The 16,266-nt window shown below is 50.4% G+C and overlaps 7 protein-coding genes across 7 annotated transcripts; 3 read left to right on the forward strand and 4 right to left on the reverse strand.

Moving 5' to 3' along the window:
* Window positions 1-2,475: 2,475 nt before the first annotated feature.
* On the forward strand, window positions 2,476-3,900 carry J4E82_004816 (uncharacterized protein; the record flags this gene model as incomplete). Its single annotated transcript, XM_051731090.1, is given in 4 exon segments — window positions 2,476-2,483; window positions 2,502-2,520; window positions 2,711-3,087; window positions 3,138-3,900. The coding sequence occupies 4 exon segments, from the start codon at window positions 2,476-2,478 to the stop codon at window positions 3,898-3,900; spliced, it is 1,167 nt and encodes a 388-aa protein (XP_051589025.1).
* Window positions 3,901-5,262: 1,362 nt separating this feature from the next.
* On the forward strand, window positions 5,263-6,404 carry J4E82_004817 (uncharacterized protein; the record flags this gene model as incomplete). Its single annotated transcript, XM_051731091.1, has 4 exons — window positions 5,263-5,691; window positions 5,742-5,907; window positions 5,972-5,979; window positions 6,033-6,404. The coding sequence occupies 4 exons, from the start codon at window positions 5,263-5,265 to the stop codon at window positions 6,402-6,404; spliced, it is 975 nt and encodes a 324-aa protein (XP_051589026.1).
* A 415-nt stretch (window positions 6,405-6,819) lies between these two features.
* J4E82_004818 (uncharacterized protein) lies at window positions 6,820-7,467 on the reverse strand (the record flags this gene model as incomplete). Its single annotated transcript, XM_051731092.1, has 1 exon — window positions 6,820-7,467. One exon carries the CDS (start codon window positions 7,465-7,467, stop codon window positions 6,820-6,822), a length of 648 nt encoding a protein of 215 aa, XP_051589027.1.
* Window positions 7,468-8,147: 680 nt separating this feature from the next.
* Window positions 8,148-9,765, forward strand: J4E82_004819 (uncharacterized protein; the record flags this gene model as incomplete). Its single annotated transcript, XM_051731093.1, has 2 exons — window positions 8,148-9,005; window positions 9,082-9,765. The coding sequence occupies 2 exons, from the start codon at window positions 8,148-8,150 to the stop codon at window positions 9,763-9,765; spliced, it is 1,542 nt and encodes a 513-aa protein (XP_051589028.1).
* Window positions 9,766-9,990: 225 nt separating this feature from the next.
* On the reverse strand, window positions 9,991-12,100 carry J4E82_004820 (uncharacterized protein; the record flags this gene model as incomplete). Its single annotated transcript, XM_051731094.1, has 3 exons — window positions 9,991-11,580; window positions 11,634-11,864; window positions 12,092-12,100. 3 exons carry the CDS (start codon window positions 12,098-12,100, stop codon window positions 9,991-9,993), a joined length of 1,830 nt encoding a protein of 609 aa, XP_051589029.1.
* Window positions 12,101-12,344: 244 nt separating this feature from the next.
* J4E82_004821 (uncharacterized protein) lies at window positions 12,345-13,157 on the reverse strand (the record flags this gene model as incomplete). Its single annotated transcript, XM_051731095.1, has 1 exon — window positions 12,345-13,157. One exon carries the CDS (start codon window positions 13,155-13,157, stop codon window positions 12,345-12,347), a length of 813 nt encoding a protein of 270 aa, XP_051589030.1.
* Window positions 13,158-13,727: 570 nt separating this feature from the next.
* On the reverse strand, window positions 13,728-15,640 carry J4E82_004822 (uncharacterized protein; the record flags this gene model as incomplete). Its single annotated transcript, XM_051731096.1, has 6 exons — window positions 13,728-14,285; window positions 14,372-14,541; window positions 14,586-14,776; window positions 14,830-15,156; window positions 15,205-15,397; window positions 15,448-15,640. The coding sequence occupies 6 exons, from the start codon at window positions 15,638-15,640 to the stop codon at window positions 13,728-13,730; spliced, it is 1,632 nt and encodes a 543-aa protein (XP_051589031.1).
* Between the last annotated feature and the right edge of the window lie 626 nt (window positions 15,641-16,266).

Below are 16,266 nucleotides of genomic sequence, written 5' to 3' on the forward strand. Positions count from 1 at the left end.
AATAAATTTCTTCTCGTTCTCTGTGGGACCAAGTGGGCTCTTTTCAGATGGCTTATCGGTCGCGCTTCGTTTGGTGATCATCTGCTGGAGTAGCAGTCCATGATCGGTCACGGTTCGTATACGGAGTGAGCCGGCCGTGGGCACCGCGCTCCAGTCATGCCCATCAAAATTCAGCTTGAGCTCCGAGCTACCGCGTTGGGGAGCAAAGATAGCACAGAGATCGCATTATCTCTAGATGCAGTGCGACCACATTGCTGTCAAACGGCACTCCATAGTCGTATCGTGCAATGTCTTGTGCGAGGTATCATCAGCTTTCATAGGCGGCCCTGATGTCTTGGAGGCTGCATATGTATCCAATTCGATGTCTTACCACCAAATTCCATGTCATGCATGGCGGGAGACCTGCCGGCTTCCGTCAAGCGTAGGAAGGATAACAGCGAGCATTATAATCTGCGGAGAAAATGGATGAGTTGGCGAGGGGTAAGAGGACCAGACGCAGTAAGAACGTGAGCAGCCCCCACGCATACGTTTCGAAGCGTCTCTCGCGCAAGCTTGTTTATTGTGCGTGCTGCGTATGCGGCGTCCGCTTGTGGGTCCGGGATGCTGAACCGAGAGGGGTCCTGCAGACGACATCATCGCATGGTGGTGATATCGGCCAATTCCGAGCTCGACGATACAGTGACCCACCTTGTTGACGCTGCTCTCCCGAGCTGCGGGTAGCCGTTCGTCCTCTGGACTCGCGTGCACGTCATTGCGAAGGGTCCAGTGAACGTACAATCCTCGAAGGATGCGGTGCACAGGCGAAATGACAGATGATGCGGGGTATGCGCCTCTCTAGTTACACGACAGCGCGCACCAAGGTACTGGTTGCTCTGACACTCATCGCCGACCTCTTGTCTATCCTCTAGCAGTGCCGACCGCGGAACAGGTGGTGGTATCTGCGCGTATCGCGACGTGTGGAGCAAAGAGTGATAAACAATCAGGGTCCGGTCGACAGCGGCGGCTATGCTCGGCTTCCCGCTCAGGGACAAAGGGCAATACTGCATGCACGCAATCATATCCTGCAACACCCATGGACTCTGTGGAGCTGCTATCCCATGTGTTGCTGGGGTCAGGGACTCCAGATGCGTAGCTCACGCTGAGAGGCATGGCGTTCGTCATCTCGTGTGAGGTTTAAAAGACGTGTGATCGTTTTCGCAAGGCTCCCCGAGAGTCTGCCCGTCGGCGCCGTGAAAACGTCGTCTTTAACGCTGTGGAACTCTGGCAGTGTTGCTGGCGTCGATCAGGTACCCTCAAGCATGAGAGAGATTGGGTGCAGGTCGGATTGCAATCGCGGCATGAGTGCTGGTGGTTGGCATGGAGCACGGACAACCCCAAGGTCTGCTTGCAGCTCATCAAGTGCTGCATGACACCAGCATCAAAGGGATGCACTATTGTGGCTGCCTCTGACGTCCCATCCATATTTCGAAGCTGACTCGATCTACTCGCTGACTGTTGCTTGCCGCCGGCCACAGAGGCAATTTCCCAGCATTATGGCCGCGCCATCGTGGAAAATTCTCGGAGTGCCTCTTCGAGTCACCACACCCGGCGGATATCTCCACTTGCATTTCGACTCACATAAAGCGTTGATGCTTCCTAGCACTCACTGATCCACCCCACCAGCGCCAACAGCTGTCCCTCACTACACCCGCTATCCACCGACCGGGTTCTGTCCCACGCCTTCACAGTCGACGTCAGCAGCAGCATCCGCTCTACGCGCAGGACCGATTCTTGCGTCCAGCCGTCATCTCAGTGTTCATTCCCGTCCAGTGTGCTACCCCACGCGCCCAGCTCGCCCCGCGCATTGCGCACGCTGCCCTGAAAACCAACTTTAGGGTTCACCCATCTGCACCATCCGGGAGCCTCCCAGCCAATTAGACAAGGGTCACCTGCATTGATCCCCACGCTGCATCTCTACCCCAGACTCACGGCATTTCGTCCTAAGTAAGCCACGACTCAAAGTCACATAGAGCGGCCTCTAAACCGTGCCCTGCGATTGTGTCATTTTCACGCATGCCATCGGTCCGCAACTGAATCGGTACGATTGCTCACAGCACCTCTGTGCCATATACTCTCTCGGTATCCAGGCACTACACATTCCATTTCCCAGTAACACATACCCAGTTTGTGGGATGAATTTCGGCTTCAAGAACAATACTTCACACTGGCCTGTTGGACAAGAACACATCAACCGATAGCCTGGTCAGATCCCCCGCATTTTTATCTGTGGCTGCATACCATCATTGCTTTACCAAGACTCTCGGAACAACGATAAGCTTGCTTTTTCCACTGTTCCTGGAGGCTCCACGGGCCCTCTAGCAAGTCGTGTCAAACCCGACTTACCGAATCGGAAAAGAGTCCCGCAGCCAGCTACCCACGGCACGCGAGCGATCGTCATCGAGAACGCCTATTCTTATCTCATTTTTGTAGCACGTAATGGACTCGTCTTTGACACTTCTCAGTGCCAACATCCGAATTCTGGTACGTGGGCTTTCTCTTCCTCATGCGCCTTGCTGCATTGCATGGTAACAAAAGTGTCCGTGTCTTACACCGGAGGGAGCCTTGGTGGCGGGTCCTTCATGCACCACATACGGAAAGGCAACTCTTATCATTTGCCTCCCACACAAAATTTTCTCTTCCATGGACATCAGCTAACATGATCACCTCTAAGGACACTCAACTTGCTCTGATACACATCCCGCTGCACCTGTATCGCAACTTTCTTCAGTCAATTCTTCAACTAGTATTGCCCAATGCAACGCGCAAGGCTTTCGGGAACGGTTCTGGTGCGGTGCAGCCTCCGAAAGGCTGGCCTTGCGAGCATCCCTTTGTGAATATCTCTATCACGCCAGTCGAGTGCTCCATAGTATGCTCAAGGACACTTGCGAGTGAACTGTTCGTGCCTGTTCTCAATTTGTTGGATGCTGAATCAAAAGAGTCTGTCAGTATCACTGCAGACGACTTTGTTGTAATGCAAGTCGATGGTGAAGGACTTGACGCAGGCCAACGCGTCTTGGAGCTTACGAGTCCTCTCGCTCTGGCTGGAATGTGAGTAGTAATCGCCGTAGAGATTACACTTGAGACTGACTTTATTCTAGTCCCATCTTCTTTATTACCACTTATTTCTCCGACTACATTCTGGTCCCGTTGCGACATCGATCACAGGTCGTGCAGGCACTAGAGGAACGTGGTTTCCAGTTCGAAAAGGACACTTCTTCATACGTCAACTCGTTCCAACATGGCCGCAAACACTCAGCCGCGTCACTCGAAGTTCAACCGCCCAGTACCCCTCCGCCAACCACTATTTCAGAGCTTCAAACCAGGACCTTTGCAACGCTCAAGCGTCGAAGTATTGTCCCTACAGTAGATTCCAGTATCCGACTCGTTCAGTGTGCCGGTCGCCGGGATAGCGCAAATGGCATGAACCAAGCTCGAAATCGCAACAGCATGACGACTGCCGCCGACGACGCACTCCATCTCGGTCTCGTAAAATGCCTCATCACCCAACCATATCCGAAATTTTTATCCCTCACGCTAACTGACACCGAATCTGCGGCATTGCTGTTCGACCACACTCTGTTGCCGCATTTTGCGCAAGATACTCTCCTCGGCTCAAGAGATGAGTTTCTGACGCCCATCACATTGGATCTACGGGATTTGCCAATGGAAAGCACGGGTATTGTGTGTGGTGTAGCCGGCAGATTGGTTGGCGAAACGACAGGACAGCTGGAAGATCCTGTTGAAATGAGTTATCTGAGCACCGCGCGTGCCGGGACGGTCATGGTAGCTGAACAGGAACTGGACCGTGCGCTCGACGCTCTGCGTGGCGCTGAAAATGGCGAGTTAAAAGTAGACGAGTAGTCGTGCGCAGGATATGCAAGTGCGGCACAATCTTTTGACATGCTCTGGTTTGCAGGAAGGTCGCTTGATTATGCCAAGTATACGCCTGTTCCTTTCCACTCGGCTTTCGTCGGCTCTCTCTTTGCTACAGCAAGCAAGGTCGCTAGGACATGCGCATGTAGCTGTTATAGTGTTAGGCGGTTGTATCAAAAAGTTGTCGTTCGTGTGTTCGTTTGAGCAGTTCATCATGTGTGCGACGCGATCTTTGAGCAGTAGATTTGATTTGTGCAAGTGGCTTAGTTCTTCAAGTGCTTCAGGACATGAGCACCCGCCACTCCAGCCTTTTACATCAGTGCTTCGTATTATTGACATGTACAACAGCATGTGTTGAGGTTCGCATCTTGATTGATTACATGGTCTGTTCAGTCAAATGCTCGCGAATTGATGCAGCCACTTGTTGCCCACCAATCACGATGGAGAAGCCATTCTGGCCCCCACAGCAGCTCCTCGTGTCATTCAGCTCAAACGAGCGACAACAGATCGCGATATTATGCCACTCCAATCATTGAGCGGACATTTTACTGGCAACGTGTCCAGTCTTGGTTTACCTTCCCTACAGGCATAGGAAACCTTCCCTTAAGGCCTCACCACAGCTATGGCGACAGGGCATTCACCGCTGGCCTTCATAGAGGACAAACAAGCACCTGTCATCCTAATCGAAGTGACTAGTGATGGTCATACAAAGAGGCTGCAGGTGACTGATGATCTAATTGACGGATACATTGAAAATGATTTTTCGGCAAGTCTGTCAGAAGTCCATTGTGGATATACGCTAACATAGACGAAGACATATGGAAGCAAGATTGAGCAGCCAGCGAACGTGGAGACCATTAAGTTGTTGTGCGCATGTTCTTTGAATCGTATACCGGCTGCAATGCTAACATGTTCTCGTCGTAGCTGGTCCAGACGCATAGGAGATTACAATGGCAATATGACGCCGGTACCTCTGTCATCGCATACGTTCAGACGCATTGCTCTCTTTGCACGGATACCAGAAATCTATGCGCGCGTGCTGGACTACAAGGCGGCAACCTACGTCTTCGCTATTCCCCAACTGCCCTCGTTTCTGCGGCATAGGTCTCCAAAAGCAATGCGAAAGCAATACCTAAGTAAGGAGCAGAGACACATTAGTCCAAATATGCTACTGAGCTCATCGTACTAGGTTTCATCTTGCAGTCAGTACCCGGAGCAATGTCTCATGTGTGTGTGAGCGCTTCTTTCACCTACGATTTCTCCACTAAACATATGTACATCTTTATGCATGGCCTTGCAAGCAACAACTACGATCGGTTTTCATACGCGATTCAAGGAGGCGCCTCCAGCATGTCAGCATTCTTAGTGCCAAGTATCATCGTGCGCTTCAATCTTGAGCAGCGAGTGAAAGCACTGAACCTTTGGCAAGATAAAATCTATTGGAATGAGAGAAGGATAGGCATCCGATTCGATCACTATGATAACCCTGAGCTGTCAAGTATCGACTTCAGTACGCTCTCGAAAGACCTAAACGCTGTGAACACCAATCTCGCATTTATAGTCCTGCTTTGCAAAAGCACTACACGTATGCTCGAGTTTCTTGATCAGGTTGCAAGGAGATACAAAAGGCAAGCAGACAATAATGGGGTACCCGAAGACGAATCGACTGAAATCGAGCAATTGCTCCTTGATACCAATTCCGAGCTGCGATCCTGGAACGTGGGGCTTGAGGATCGAGCAGAATACGTATCCAAGCGAGGACAAGCCATAGTACAAACTGTGAGTGTCTCATAGACCTTTTGGCAGTATTCTGACATGTTCTTCTCCAGGTCTATAGTGCAATTGCGCAGCGCGACTCAGCGACAAGTCTTCGTTTGGCGAGCACGAGCACTAGTCTGGCGCAATCGTCTCAAAGCGTAGCAATATCAACATCCCGCGACAGTGCCGTCATGAGAATAATTGCTGCGATTACCATTTTCTTCTTACCGGCAACGTGTAAGTAATGCTCTCGTACGAACTGCATGCGAGACATTCACTGACCTCGTAAACTTGCATCTAGTCACTGCTGTGAGTCTAACCGTGACACACAAAGTCGACGCATGTCAGCCTAACAATTGCAGACTTTCTTCAGCACCACGTTTTTCAGTTTCAACGATGACTTAGGTGGTCGCATATACTCTCAATGGATCTGGCTGTACTTCTTGGTTACGATTGTATTGACCTTAATTGTGGTAGTAGGTACTTGGTTCTTGTGGCGTATGAAAGAGCGTGAAGTCATGGCAGCTTTGATCACACCTAAGGAGGAACAAGGAACAGATCCCGTAGCATTCGATCAGCGGCCAACCGAACTTGAATTAGATCAGTTTGTTGAGCAAGAAAGTGGAAATGTAGCGCGGAGAGAAACTATCGCAAGGTTACGTACAGGTTTAGATTGGACCAAGTCGACAACTCAACAGAAGACGGCACATGGGCAAGGGGAACCGAGCGCATAGCGCAAGCTGAAGCAATGGGGACAGCGCGTTAGCAGTCAAGTATCAAGATCATACCGACCTTTGTCGTTGGTGTATATCACTCAAAGCCGAAGTCCGCACAATCCGTCCAAGATAGTCATTGCTTCGTTGTGAGAACGCCTTGATTCCTGCATGTGTTCTACACGTAAACAAGTTGCTATGTCCTCGTAGTTTATGATCTCTTTTCGTTCTTGAAGTCTTGAGTCATGAGACATGGAATTATGGTGGGGTATCTGTGATGCTTTTGGCGGTACTAGCCCAATCACTACCTACGGAGTTCATGGCCCGGATGCTTTGCTGGCTCCGGTTGTGACGTGCACGGCACGATGTGTTCCGGAAGAGACTTTATCCCTTCTCATGCACGTCTTCATATGCCTGAGTCGAACGACCCGCAGCTTCACCGATCTTTTCTTTGACTTTCTTCCAATATCAACACCGTCGGTCCAAAATCTTGCTCTTCTCCTGTATCAGTGTTGACGCCTCTTCTGATCTTGTCATCCTGGGTTTCTTCCTCAGTAGCAAAGCGGTAGCACCTTGTCTCGGCTAGTCCAAAGCGCTTCCCCTTCACAAGGAAAGCTTTGATACCTCGATGCGTAATAACAACGATGTTGCTGTATGTTGCGGACAGATGTTTCAACCTTCGTCGTACATTTTCTGCACGCGTAGTAGCGCTTTCTATGCTGTGTTCTGGATAGTCCCACTCTTCATGACATTCAGAGAAGTCGAACTGCGGAAATTTCGATACCAGCTCTGCCCGTGAAAGACCTTTGTTGCAAATGGCGTCGTTGGCTTCACGAAGATTGGGCCAGATCTGGGTAGGAACTTCCCAAGGACCTGCCCCAGTCAAGAATGGGAAAAGGTTCATAGCAGTTTCGATCGTGCGTGTCATGGGTGAGATAAGAATCAGGTCTGGCCGAACATTGAGATTGATGCGTTTGGTGGAGGCGTTGCCGGCTTTTGTCAATGGCGGATCTCTGTCCGGATAGCCCCGCTGAACGTTATGAAGTGCTTCACCATGGCGTACGATATGCACAAGCGATGTCATGACTGTTGTGCAGCCAGGTGAACAAGGCAAAGATCATATGGCTGTCCAGATTTGGATCTGATCGATGTTGTTGGTTGTCAAACGTCCACGGATGTAAGCTTTGACGATAACCCTCTCGTCACTGGTGCTAAGGACTAGAATGTATTAGTGTCATCTGCAAGTTCTCGAAGCTCCCTGCTCCTGCATGCCGAGCTACATCATCTCAATCATCATCATCACCATCCATATTCTTCCTGCACTTATGCCGGTGGTAAATATTCCTGTATCGTCCGACTGAGCGATGGAGCTTTACCCAAGAAGCTCGTTAGTGGCGCAAAACTTGTTCAGAAGATAACGTTCATCATCGCCAAGGCCACCGAAAGATCTCCGCGAAACCCGATGTCGGATTGATCTGCATCTGATAAGATGAGATTGATAATTAGCCCCACTAAAGGCCAAATCGCACGCGTCCCACCGACCGCTTGAAGCTCCATATCTGGCAGAGTACTCGTGTTGCGACAAGGTGTAGGAAAAGTCTGCAATCCTCCATGCATCACCGCCTCCGTGAAAGGCTCCGGTACTGAGGGGTGCGCGATGTAGTCCAGCGATGTAACCATGGAACGTATAAGAATGAACACTTCGAAGGCTTCACTGGCCTTGACACCTGTGCTTTGTGGTTCCAACTACGCGACCGTTATAACATGCGTCTTCAAAGCATCCTCCTCGCCTCGTTGGCTTTCCTTCTTGTACATGCCCAGAACAACGCGGCTCCACAATGGCCATGGCAAACCTTCAAATCACGCGCAGGATTCGAGCCTCCAGTGCTCTCTATCAACAAGACTGGTACTACCTCGCCAGGGCAGATTCTCTTCCCCTTGAGCGGTAGCGAATCGCACAACTACAGCCTTAACATTTTCCGAGAAGATGGTGAACTAGTCTGGCAGTCAGGATATGGCGACTATGCCGCATTCCGAAGGACTACGCTCTTCGGCGAACCTGTACTTGCCTACTTCGCTGGTGTCTCTTTCAGCGAGCCATGGGGTTTTGGATATGGGATAATCTACATCCTCAACCAACAGTACGAGAACATATATAACGTCACACTGTGGAACTCGACATATCCATTGGAGAGCATTTCTCCCCTGTACGATCCCACGCAGTATCAGCCTTTCAGCTGGATCGACATGCACGAGAATCTCATCACGCCCGAGGGTACAATGTTCGTTGGAGCTGTGAATGTTACGCCGTGGGATCTGTCATCTATTGGCGGCCCAAAGGATGGCTGGGTTGTAGACTCCATTGTGCTGGAGCTCAACGTGACGAATAGTGAGGTGCTTTGGCAATGGAGCCATCTCGACCATGTGGATCAGGTTACGCTCGCCAGTGCTGTGCCTACATATCCGCTTGGTGACTTAGGCAGGAACAGCAGTTATCCTTGGGGACCGTTTCACATCAATTCTGTGGAGAGGTTTGACGACGATAGTTTCTTGATCTCGTCAAGACACTACTGCTCCATTTTCAAGGTCAACCGCAACGGAACGGTTGAGTGGACATTGAATGTGAGTCTTGCATACATTTTCTCTATATATACCACCAAGTTTGGTAGCAACGAGCATGAAACTAACATGTTATAAGGGCTACTCCGGAGGCGATTTTACTCTGATGAACAACCTCTCATTCTGCTATCAACATGACGCGCGTCTACACCCCTCTCAACTGCCCAACACGACCACGATCTCCCTCTTCAACAACGACAACAGCGCAGTTGTATCTCATGTCAACCAAACCACTGGTATATTTCTTTCGATCGATGAGCAGGACATGACCGCGTCGTTGCTACAAGAACTCGCCGACCCCGACGACACCATTTACTCGGTCAGCCAAGGCAACATGGAAGTGCTCCCTTCCGGTAACATCGTGATGGGATACGGAAGCGTTCCAACGCTGAAGGAGTTCGATCAAGACGGCAACGTAGTGCTAAGCGTATCCTGGGGCGAGGCGGAGTCGGTACAGAGCTACCGCAGCTACAAGGCTGAGTGGGTTGGTAAGCCTAGCTCGAAGCCAGATGTGTACGCGTGCAAGTCAAGCAATGGTACGGAAGTCTACATGAGTTGGAATGGTGCTACGGAGCATCGGGTTTGGACTGTATTTGGTGGTGTATCCAACGGAAGCTTGAGTGAGGTTGTCAGTGTTAACAAGACTGGGTTCGAAACTAAGGCAGTCGTGACTCAATCACTCGGTTTTGTAAGGGTGGAGGCAAGTGGAAGAGAGATTGAGAATGGCGTCTCAAATGTCGCTGGTGTAGTTGAGATGTGCTAGATAGATTTCGTCCTATGTAGTAGTCACTTAGCGAAACACGCATCAAAAGACTATATGTAATGGATAAAAATGAACCTCTTTTCTCCAAGTACCATCTGCAAAAATTATCAATTGGCCGTCAAAATAATTCATGCTCATCCATAAATCGACATGGCCGTTGTAGAAGTGCGTACTAGACTACATAGCAAGGAACTCGTTAGGAACATACAAAGGCATCGAGTCTTCCTACATACTATCCACTAGCAACCTCTTGTTACTACCATCAGCGTTCATGACCATGATCTGCCCATATGGCTGGAATGTATCGTCGTATATCGTAGCCTCATCTCGGAATCCATATTGCGCTGTAGAGTACATGATACGGCCGTCGTGCGTCCAAACCGCATGTGCGTCGTTACCCAGACTGGAGGTCAGGACTTGAAGGCCAGTACCGTCAGGCTTGATGGTGCATACATCAAAGTTCGTGTAGGTGACCCGGCGCGAGAAGACGATACGTGAACCATCTGGTGACCAAGAAGGCAAGTTGTCGTAATTGTCATTAGTGGCATTTGTAAGGATGCTGACTGACCGGTCCTCTAAGTCCATGATGCGTAAGCCATATTCGCCGCCAAAGACGCGATAAACGATGTAGCGACCATTGGGTGAGTAGCTAGGGAAACCAGTATTGACAGAGCCATCTGTCAATTGTTCAGAGAACGAACCGTTGGCAGTCGCGCGGTACAGGGCGCCAGGGCCTGTGCTGCGACTCTGGAACCATGATTCCACGCCAAAGACGAGCCAATCGCCGCTTGAGGTCCATGAGGGCTGGAACGCGCCAGACAGACCCTGTGCTACAGCGGCCTCGCTCATGTTGGCAGAGAAAACATCGAACACCTGCTTGACATCGGTGCCGTCTGGTGACACGGTAACAATGCTCGAATTGCCGAGCTGCTTTTGCGTGATGGCAAGTCTTCCCTGTAGAGAAAGCTGGGGGAAAATATCAGTGAATCGATAATCCCACTCATCGTCCCAGCTGTAAAGTTCCTTACCCATAGGACGAATTGCATCGAAATCGACTTTCTCGTAGACTACCTGTGAGCCATCGGGCGACCAGGATGGCGAGCGGATCGATGCCTTGTAGGCACTGAGGGTGCCATTACCACTGGAGATGTCGAGGTAGTTCAGACCCTCATCGTCGGTATTCTTAAGTAGGTATGCAATAGTGTTGTTGCCAATCCATTGTGGAAACATCTTGAGACCAGAGCCTTCCGTGTGTTCTAGACGATCAAGACTAGTGTCAAAGTCAATGGATACGAGTTGACCAGTGACAGCCTGTAAAGACTCAGGTCGGTGCGCATTCCAAGTGTCTTCAGTGGATATCTCATAGTATACGATGCGCTTACCATCTGGGGACCACTTGGGCGATCCCAGACAGTAGCCTTCTTTGGTAGCGAGCTGTTTGAAGCCGGTACCGTCGGGACGGATAGCATAGAGTGACAGCTCCTGGGTATGTTCCCATCCAGTACCGTTGCCATGGCCGCGCCATTGCGTGTTACGATCGGAAGAAAAAGCGATCCATCTACCATCTGGTGACCAAGAAGGACGTAAATAGCTCTCTGGCAAGCTCTCGTTACCCTTGACAAGATCGGTGCCGGTAAGCTTTGTTGTCTGGCGTGTGATAAGGTCCATCATCCAGATGTTGGCCTTGTAATCGTTGGCTGTCGAAACGTAGGCGATCTTGCTTCCATCCGGCGATAATGTCCCTGCATCTTCCATGGACGGTGTTGCAGTCATCATCTCTAAATCTGATCCATCAGGTCGAACGCGATATATATCCTGCACGTTGAATTAGCCGCTTGATGCTTTCCTAGATTCCGGAAAACACCCACCGAGTTGCCATCCCCGTTGCGTTCAGTAGTGAAGGTTATCCACTGCCCATCCGAAGAGAAGGTCGCATGGTAGTCGAAATTCGAGCTATTTGCCAATAGCTTGCGCTCATCGCTTCCATCCGCATTGGCGATGTACAGTTCTGATGTGCCCGGTGCAATGCGGTTCATAAGGAAAACACCTCGTTTTCCCTGCGCCCTACGAGATGCCATGTTGTCAATGTTCTCGCTAAGCTTCGAATTGGAGTAAATACATCCTGGCTCTTCGGTTCGGGTGAATGCACAAGGACAACTCGCGCCCTGTAACCGCTCTGGTACTCCTGGATGTGAAAACACCACAGCAAAGACAGAGCAAATAGCAGAGAGACGTGATATATGCATGTTGAAGAGATGTGCTGTTACTATTTTGCAGGTAAATATACTTTGCTTGCAGGCACATGCGATTATAAGCATGCATACACTAAAGCCATGGGCGTAGTGGACCTATGTCCATACATCGCGCACCCGAAGCTAAACACTAAGCGAAAACTGGTAGGAGACGGATAAACCAATTACCCAAGCCTTGCACCCAATAGCTTCCTGATTTGCCAAGGCGTAAGGGTGGAAGAGCACTCTTCCGTTGCTAGACCCGACGCTCAAAGACTCTTTGCGACGGGAGCATTGTCGAATTGTACCCAGGCTCGGTCGTCTCCATTACATGAAAACAATCTTGACCTACCATGGGTATCCTCCAGTGTTATGGATAAATTTGCCACACTCTTCGTCTCTTTTCCCGTCCACAAGTTCCATGATACTCTTCACCGTCTCCTGTGCACTCCTCGCACCAAATTCTTCTTTATTGTGCGGGCCCAGGTTAGAGGCCGTGAAGCCAGGGTCATAGCAAAAAACCTTCATTTTCGGACTGTTTTCCTCGTTTTTGGCCTCGACGTCGTTCTTCTTGATACCCGTAAAGTCCACTTGCTCGATTCCCAGTCCGTACTCCACATATAGGCACGCACTAAGCATATTGAAAGCGACCTTGCTAGCGCGATACGGAACGGCCTGGATCTTGTACATTGGGCTTTCTGAGGCGAGGCGGCGACCGATCGACCCTGCACCCGAGGATATGTTGATGATCCGCGGGTTCGCACTTTTTTTGAGCAACGGAACGACCGCGTTCGCAAGAAGCCATGGCCCGGTTGCATTTACGTCGAAAGCTGTAGCCAAGCGTTCACGCTCCGTCAAACCTTCCGGTAAGGCGACTGCGGCATTGTTGAACAGAATGTCGAGCCTGCCGTGCTTTTCTTTGATAAGCTTCGTGGTCTGCTCAATGTGGTCGTCGTTCTGCATGTCGAGATGCACGAGCTCGATGCTGCCCGATAGCTTGCGTGCTTGCAGGTCTTCTAGGGCGGCAGACCCTTTGGTGGTAGAGCGAGAGCCGAGAAGAACATGGTATTTCCCCCTCAGGAGAAGTTGGTGAGCGATCTCGAAACCTATACCGCTGTTCGCCCCAGTGACGAGGGCAATCTCTTTCACGATGGACGACATTGCGGGCAGATGATGAGATATGAATAATCAGAGTGAAGAGGGAAGGGTTGCGACTGTTCCTGGACGACGAAAACACAGCTAGACGCGACTGTCAAGTATTTATTATACCTACAGTAGTTTGGCTTACAGCCGGACATGTGAGTACAAAATCCGGAATGACGCGCTGCAGTCAGCGTGGCTGTTCAGCCGGTTCCGTGTGTGCAAATTCGAACTATGGTTTGTGCCCTTCATTTCGTAGTTTAGGCCAGTGCATTCGAGCAGACGAACTAAGAAAAGCACCCCAAGCTGGTTCATCTGCATAGTTCACGGCCTGATGCAAGCGGAACGAAGTGTTCGGAGATGCGGGAGAATTGGTTTTGCACTTTCAATCACCGGCGCTAGCACTGATATGGACTAATGAAATTGCACACACATCCCAAGCCTTGCAGGTCGCTTGCGCGTTGTCAGTGTCATCAACAGACGGGCAAAGATGGATCGTGAATGAACATGTAACTGGAAGAGCCAGATCACCTGGTTTCAGGTTTGACGGTCTCTTAAATTTTCGAAATTATTGATGTACTACCTGCTGGCCTACACTACGATGCCATCCAGGCTACGAACTTGCGGAGACAATGAATCAGCCCTCAACTCTTTGGTAGCGACCTCCGGCATCTTAAGCCAGTCTTGCTGTATCAGGCCTCTTCCGCGCTCATTCATCTGCAAGTTCGGTAGCTCCTGCCGTAATGCAGTGATGCCACCCTTCACGCTGCTCGCTGAAATGGCTTTTGCCCGAAGCACGCTCGTGGCAACGCGGGCAGTATCGCCACCATAGCAAACGATGTATACGTTTTTCCCAACAAGATCGTGCGCGTTGATGCGATCGGGTGTGAATGTAGCCTCTAACTCTCTCCATTGCTTCTCGAGGACCACAGCGTCTAAGAAGGGGCTCAGCGTAGACGCGTTGAGGCTTTGTAGCGGCAGGTTGTATGATCCTGGAATGTGACTCGTAACAAAGTCTTCCGGCTTTCTCAGATCAAGCAAGACAGCGCCAGTGCGTTCTTCAACGTTATCGGCAAACTGTGACAGCGCTCGTGTAGGAGTAAGTTCCCATGCTTCGTCGTAGCGGTATAGGTCAACTGCAGCTAGGTTCTAGAGACATGTTAGACATGCTTCAACCAAACAAGATAGCCTTATAGAGCGTCATCAATCGAGTCAAAAGAAAAAAAGAGTCTTACCTCGTTGTGTATGGGTCGAAAAGCAGTACTACCCAGCTTGTCGAAGTACTCATCCATGTACTGGTACGGTCCGTCGCAAGCAACGAAGGCGCAGTCAATCAACCCGTTGGCACCTGCAAGCTCGGATAATGTTCCTGAGCTCTTCCGCCTCTCGAGGTAATTAAAGAGCCCTGGTGCTGTCAGTTACTGCATGTCGAGCGCTTCTTGCACCTACCCTGCAAGTTGAAACCCGAAGAGGGGCCGCAGATTAGTCCTGACCGACAGAGCTGTAGAGATAAGCCGAAAGCATCCTTTGATCCGACCTCTTCTATAGCATCAACAGAGTCGCGCCACGGGAATTCCACAGGGCTTAGAAGAGCAAGCGATCTGGGCCCCGGTACCCGATCGCCAGCGGCAGTGCATACACTGGAACAGGTGGTCAGGCTACAATATCGCGAGTGGCAGATACTAGAACTTACCCTAATCGAATGACAGAAGGCTTGGCCGATTTGAAGTACTGGCCGAGACCCGTCATGGTGCCAGAGGTACCCATCCCAGCGCACATGAGACTGATGCTAGGTAATTGTTGGTGAATCTGCGGTCCAGTCCATTTGACATGCGATTGCCAATTCTTCGAACGTAAGTAAAGGATGCGCTGGAAAAGGTATACCGGATAGCTCACCGCATCATTTTCGTACTGGTTGACGTTCAGAATCCCTTCGTCTTGCTCGGCCATCATCCTCGCTTGATGGATGCCGCCACGTTTGTCATGCGGTTCCGGCTGAGACGGACCTCCAAAGAGAGTACTGCTGGCAGTTTAGAAATCGTCGACGGTCAGAAGAAGACCGACGTACATATCCAAACCGAAGAATTGCATGAGCCGGAGCTTTGGAGCCGAAGTCTTGTTGCTTAGAAACGCGCGAACATCTTGTATCCCGTGGTTTATACGAGAGACCAGTGCTAAGGAAATAACTGTAGATCCCGAGCTATACTCAACTACTGTTTTCGACTTCTCCGGATGAACCTCTTTGGTTAACATGTTCAACGCTGGGTCCGCATGAGTGATGTGCAATGGTGGTGAATCTTCTTTCACATACCAGGCATGATCTTGACGTTGTTCGACGGATGCATAGACATCATCTTTGCGTGTATTCTGACCCCATCCTGGTAGTACGGGTTCAAAGTTGGTGGAATCTCGACAAGAGGAAGCATCGGCTGGTGATCGGGGTCGAAATAGTTTCGAAGAGCATCTGGCCCAGAGTAGGCATTCAAACAATTTCGTGAAACCATATTGTAAATTTCGGAACCGTACGATAAGATATGAAGGTATCAGGGCGCTGGCACAGCCTGCCCTTTAACTATTGAAGGCTCTAGTGGTAATACATCGGAGCTTGGAACGAATTGATACTACTGTGGAAACAGCGGTTCTACGGGACTGAAGTTTTACGGCATGGGTATCATGCGGGATGCAATAATGAAGGTGCTCATCGGTGTCACTTCGTGGGTGTTGTTTGTTGCATCACTAGTATGTAGATCAACGTCGGAGAGGGATTTGTACGGCAGGATTCCCGCTGCGGTCGAGGGACGTTGCGGATCAGCCAAGAAGCGGAAATGTGATCTATAGGCGATTGCGCGACCGGTCAATTTTGTGATAGGGTTGTTTGATGGTATCGCGGTGATTCTGGATGGACGCGAGAGATATTGAGCACATTGATGGCGGCCGTTCGGGATGGGATGCGAACGCGCTAGCGTGTTTACATGTTAGTGCCGACGAACTAAAAGTAGCGTTTAGGAGGTCCAGAGGTCACGACCTTCGTCCTCTGCATGGCTGATACAACGACAAGGCTCAAGAGCAAGTTTACTGTGCATGGGGTGGAAACATTCATCGGTATTTGCTCTAAGTGAAGTCTTTGCGC

This window comes from Alternaria postmessia, assembly GCF_024291825.1.
Source record: "Alternaria postmessia strain BMP 2775 chromosome Unknown scaffold_24, whole genome shotgun sequence".
NCBI lineage: Eukaryota > Fungi > Ascomycota > Dothideomycetes > Pleosporales > Pleosporaceae > Alternaria > Alternaria postmessia.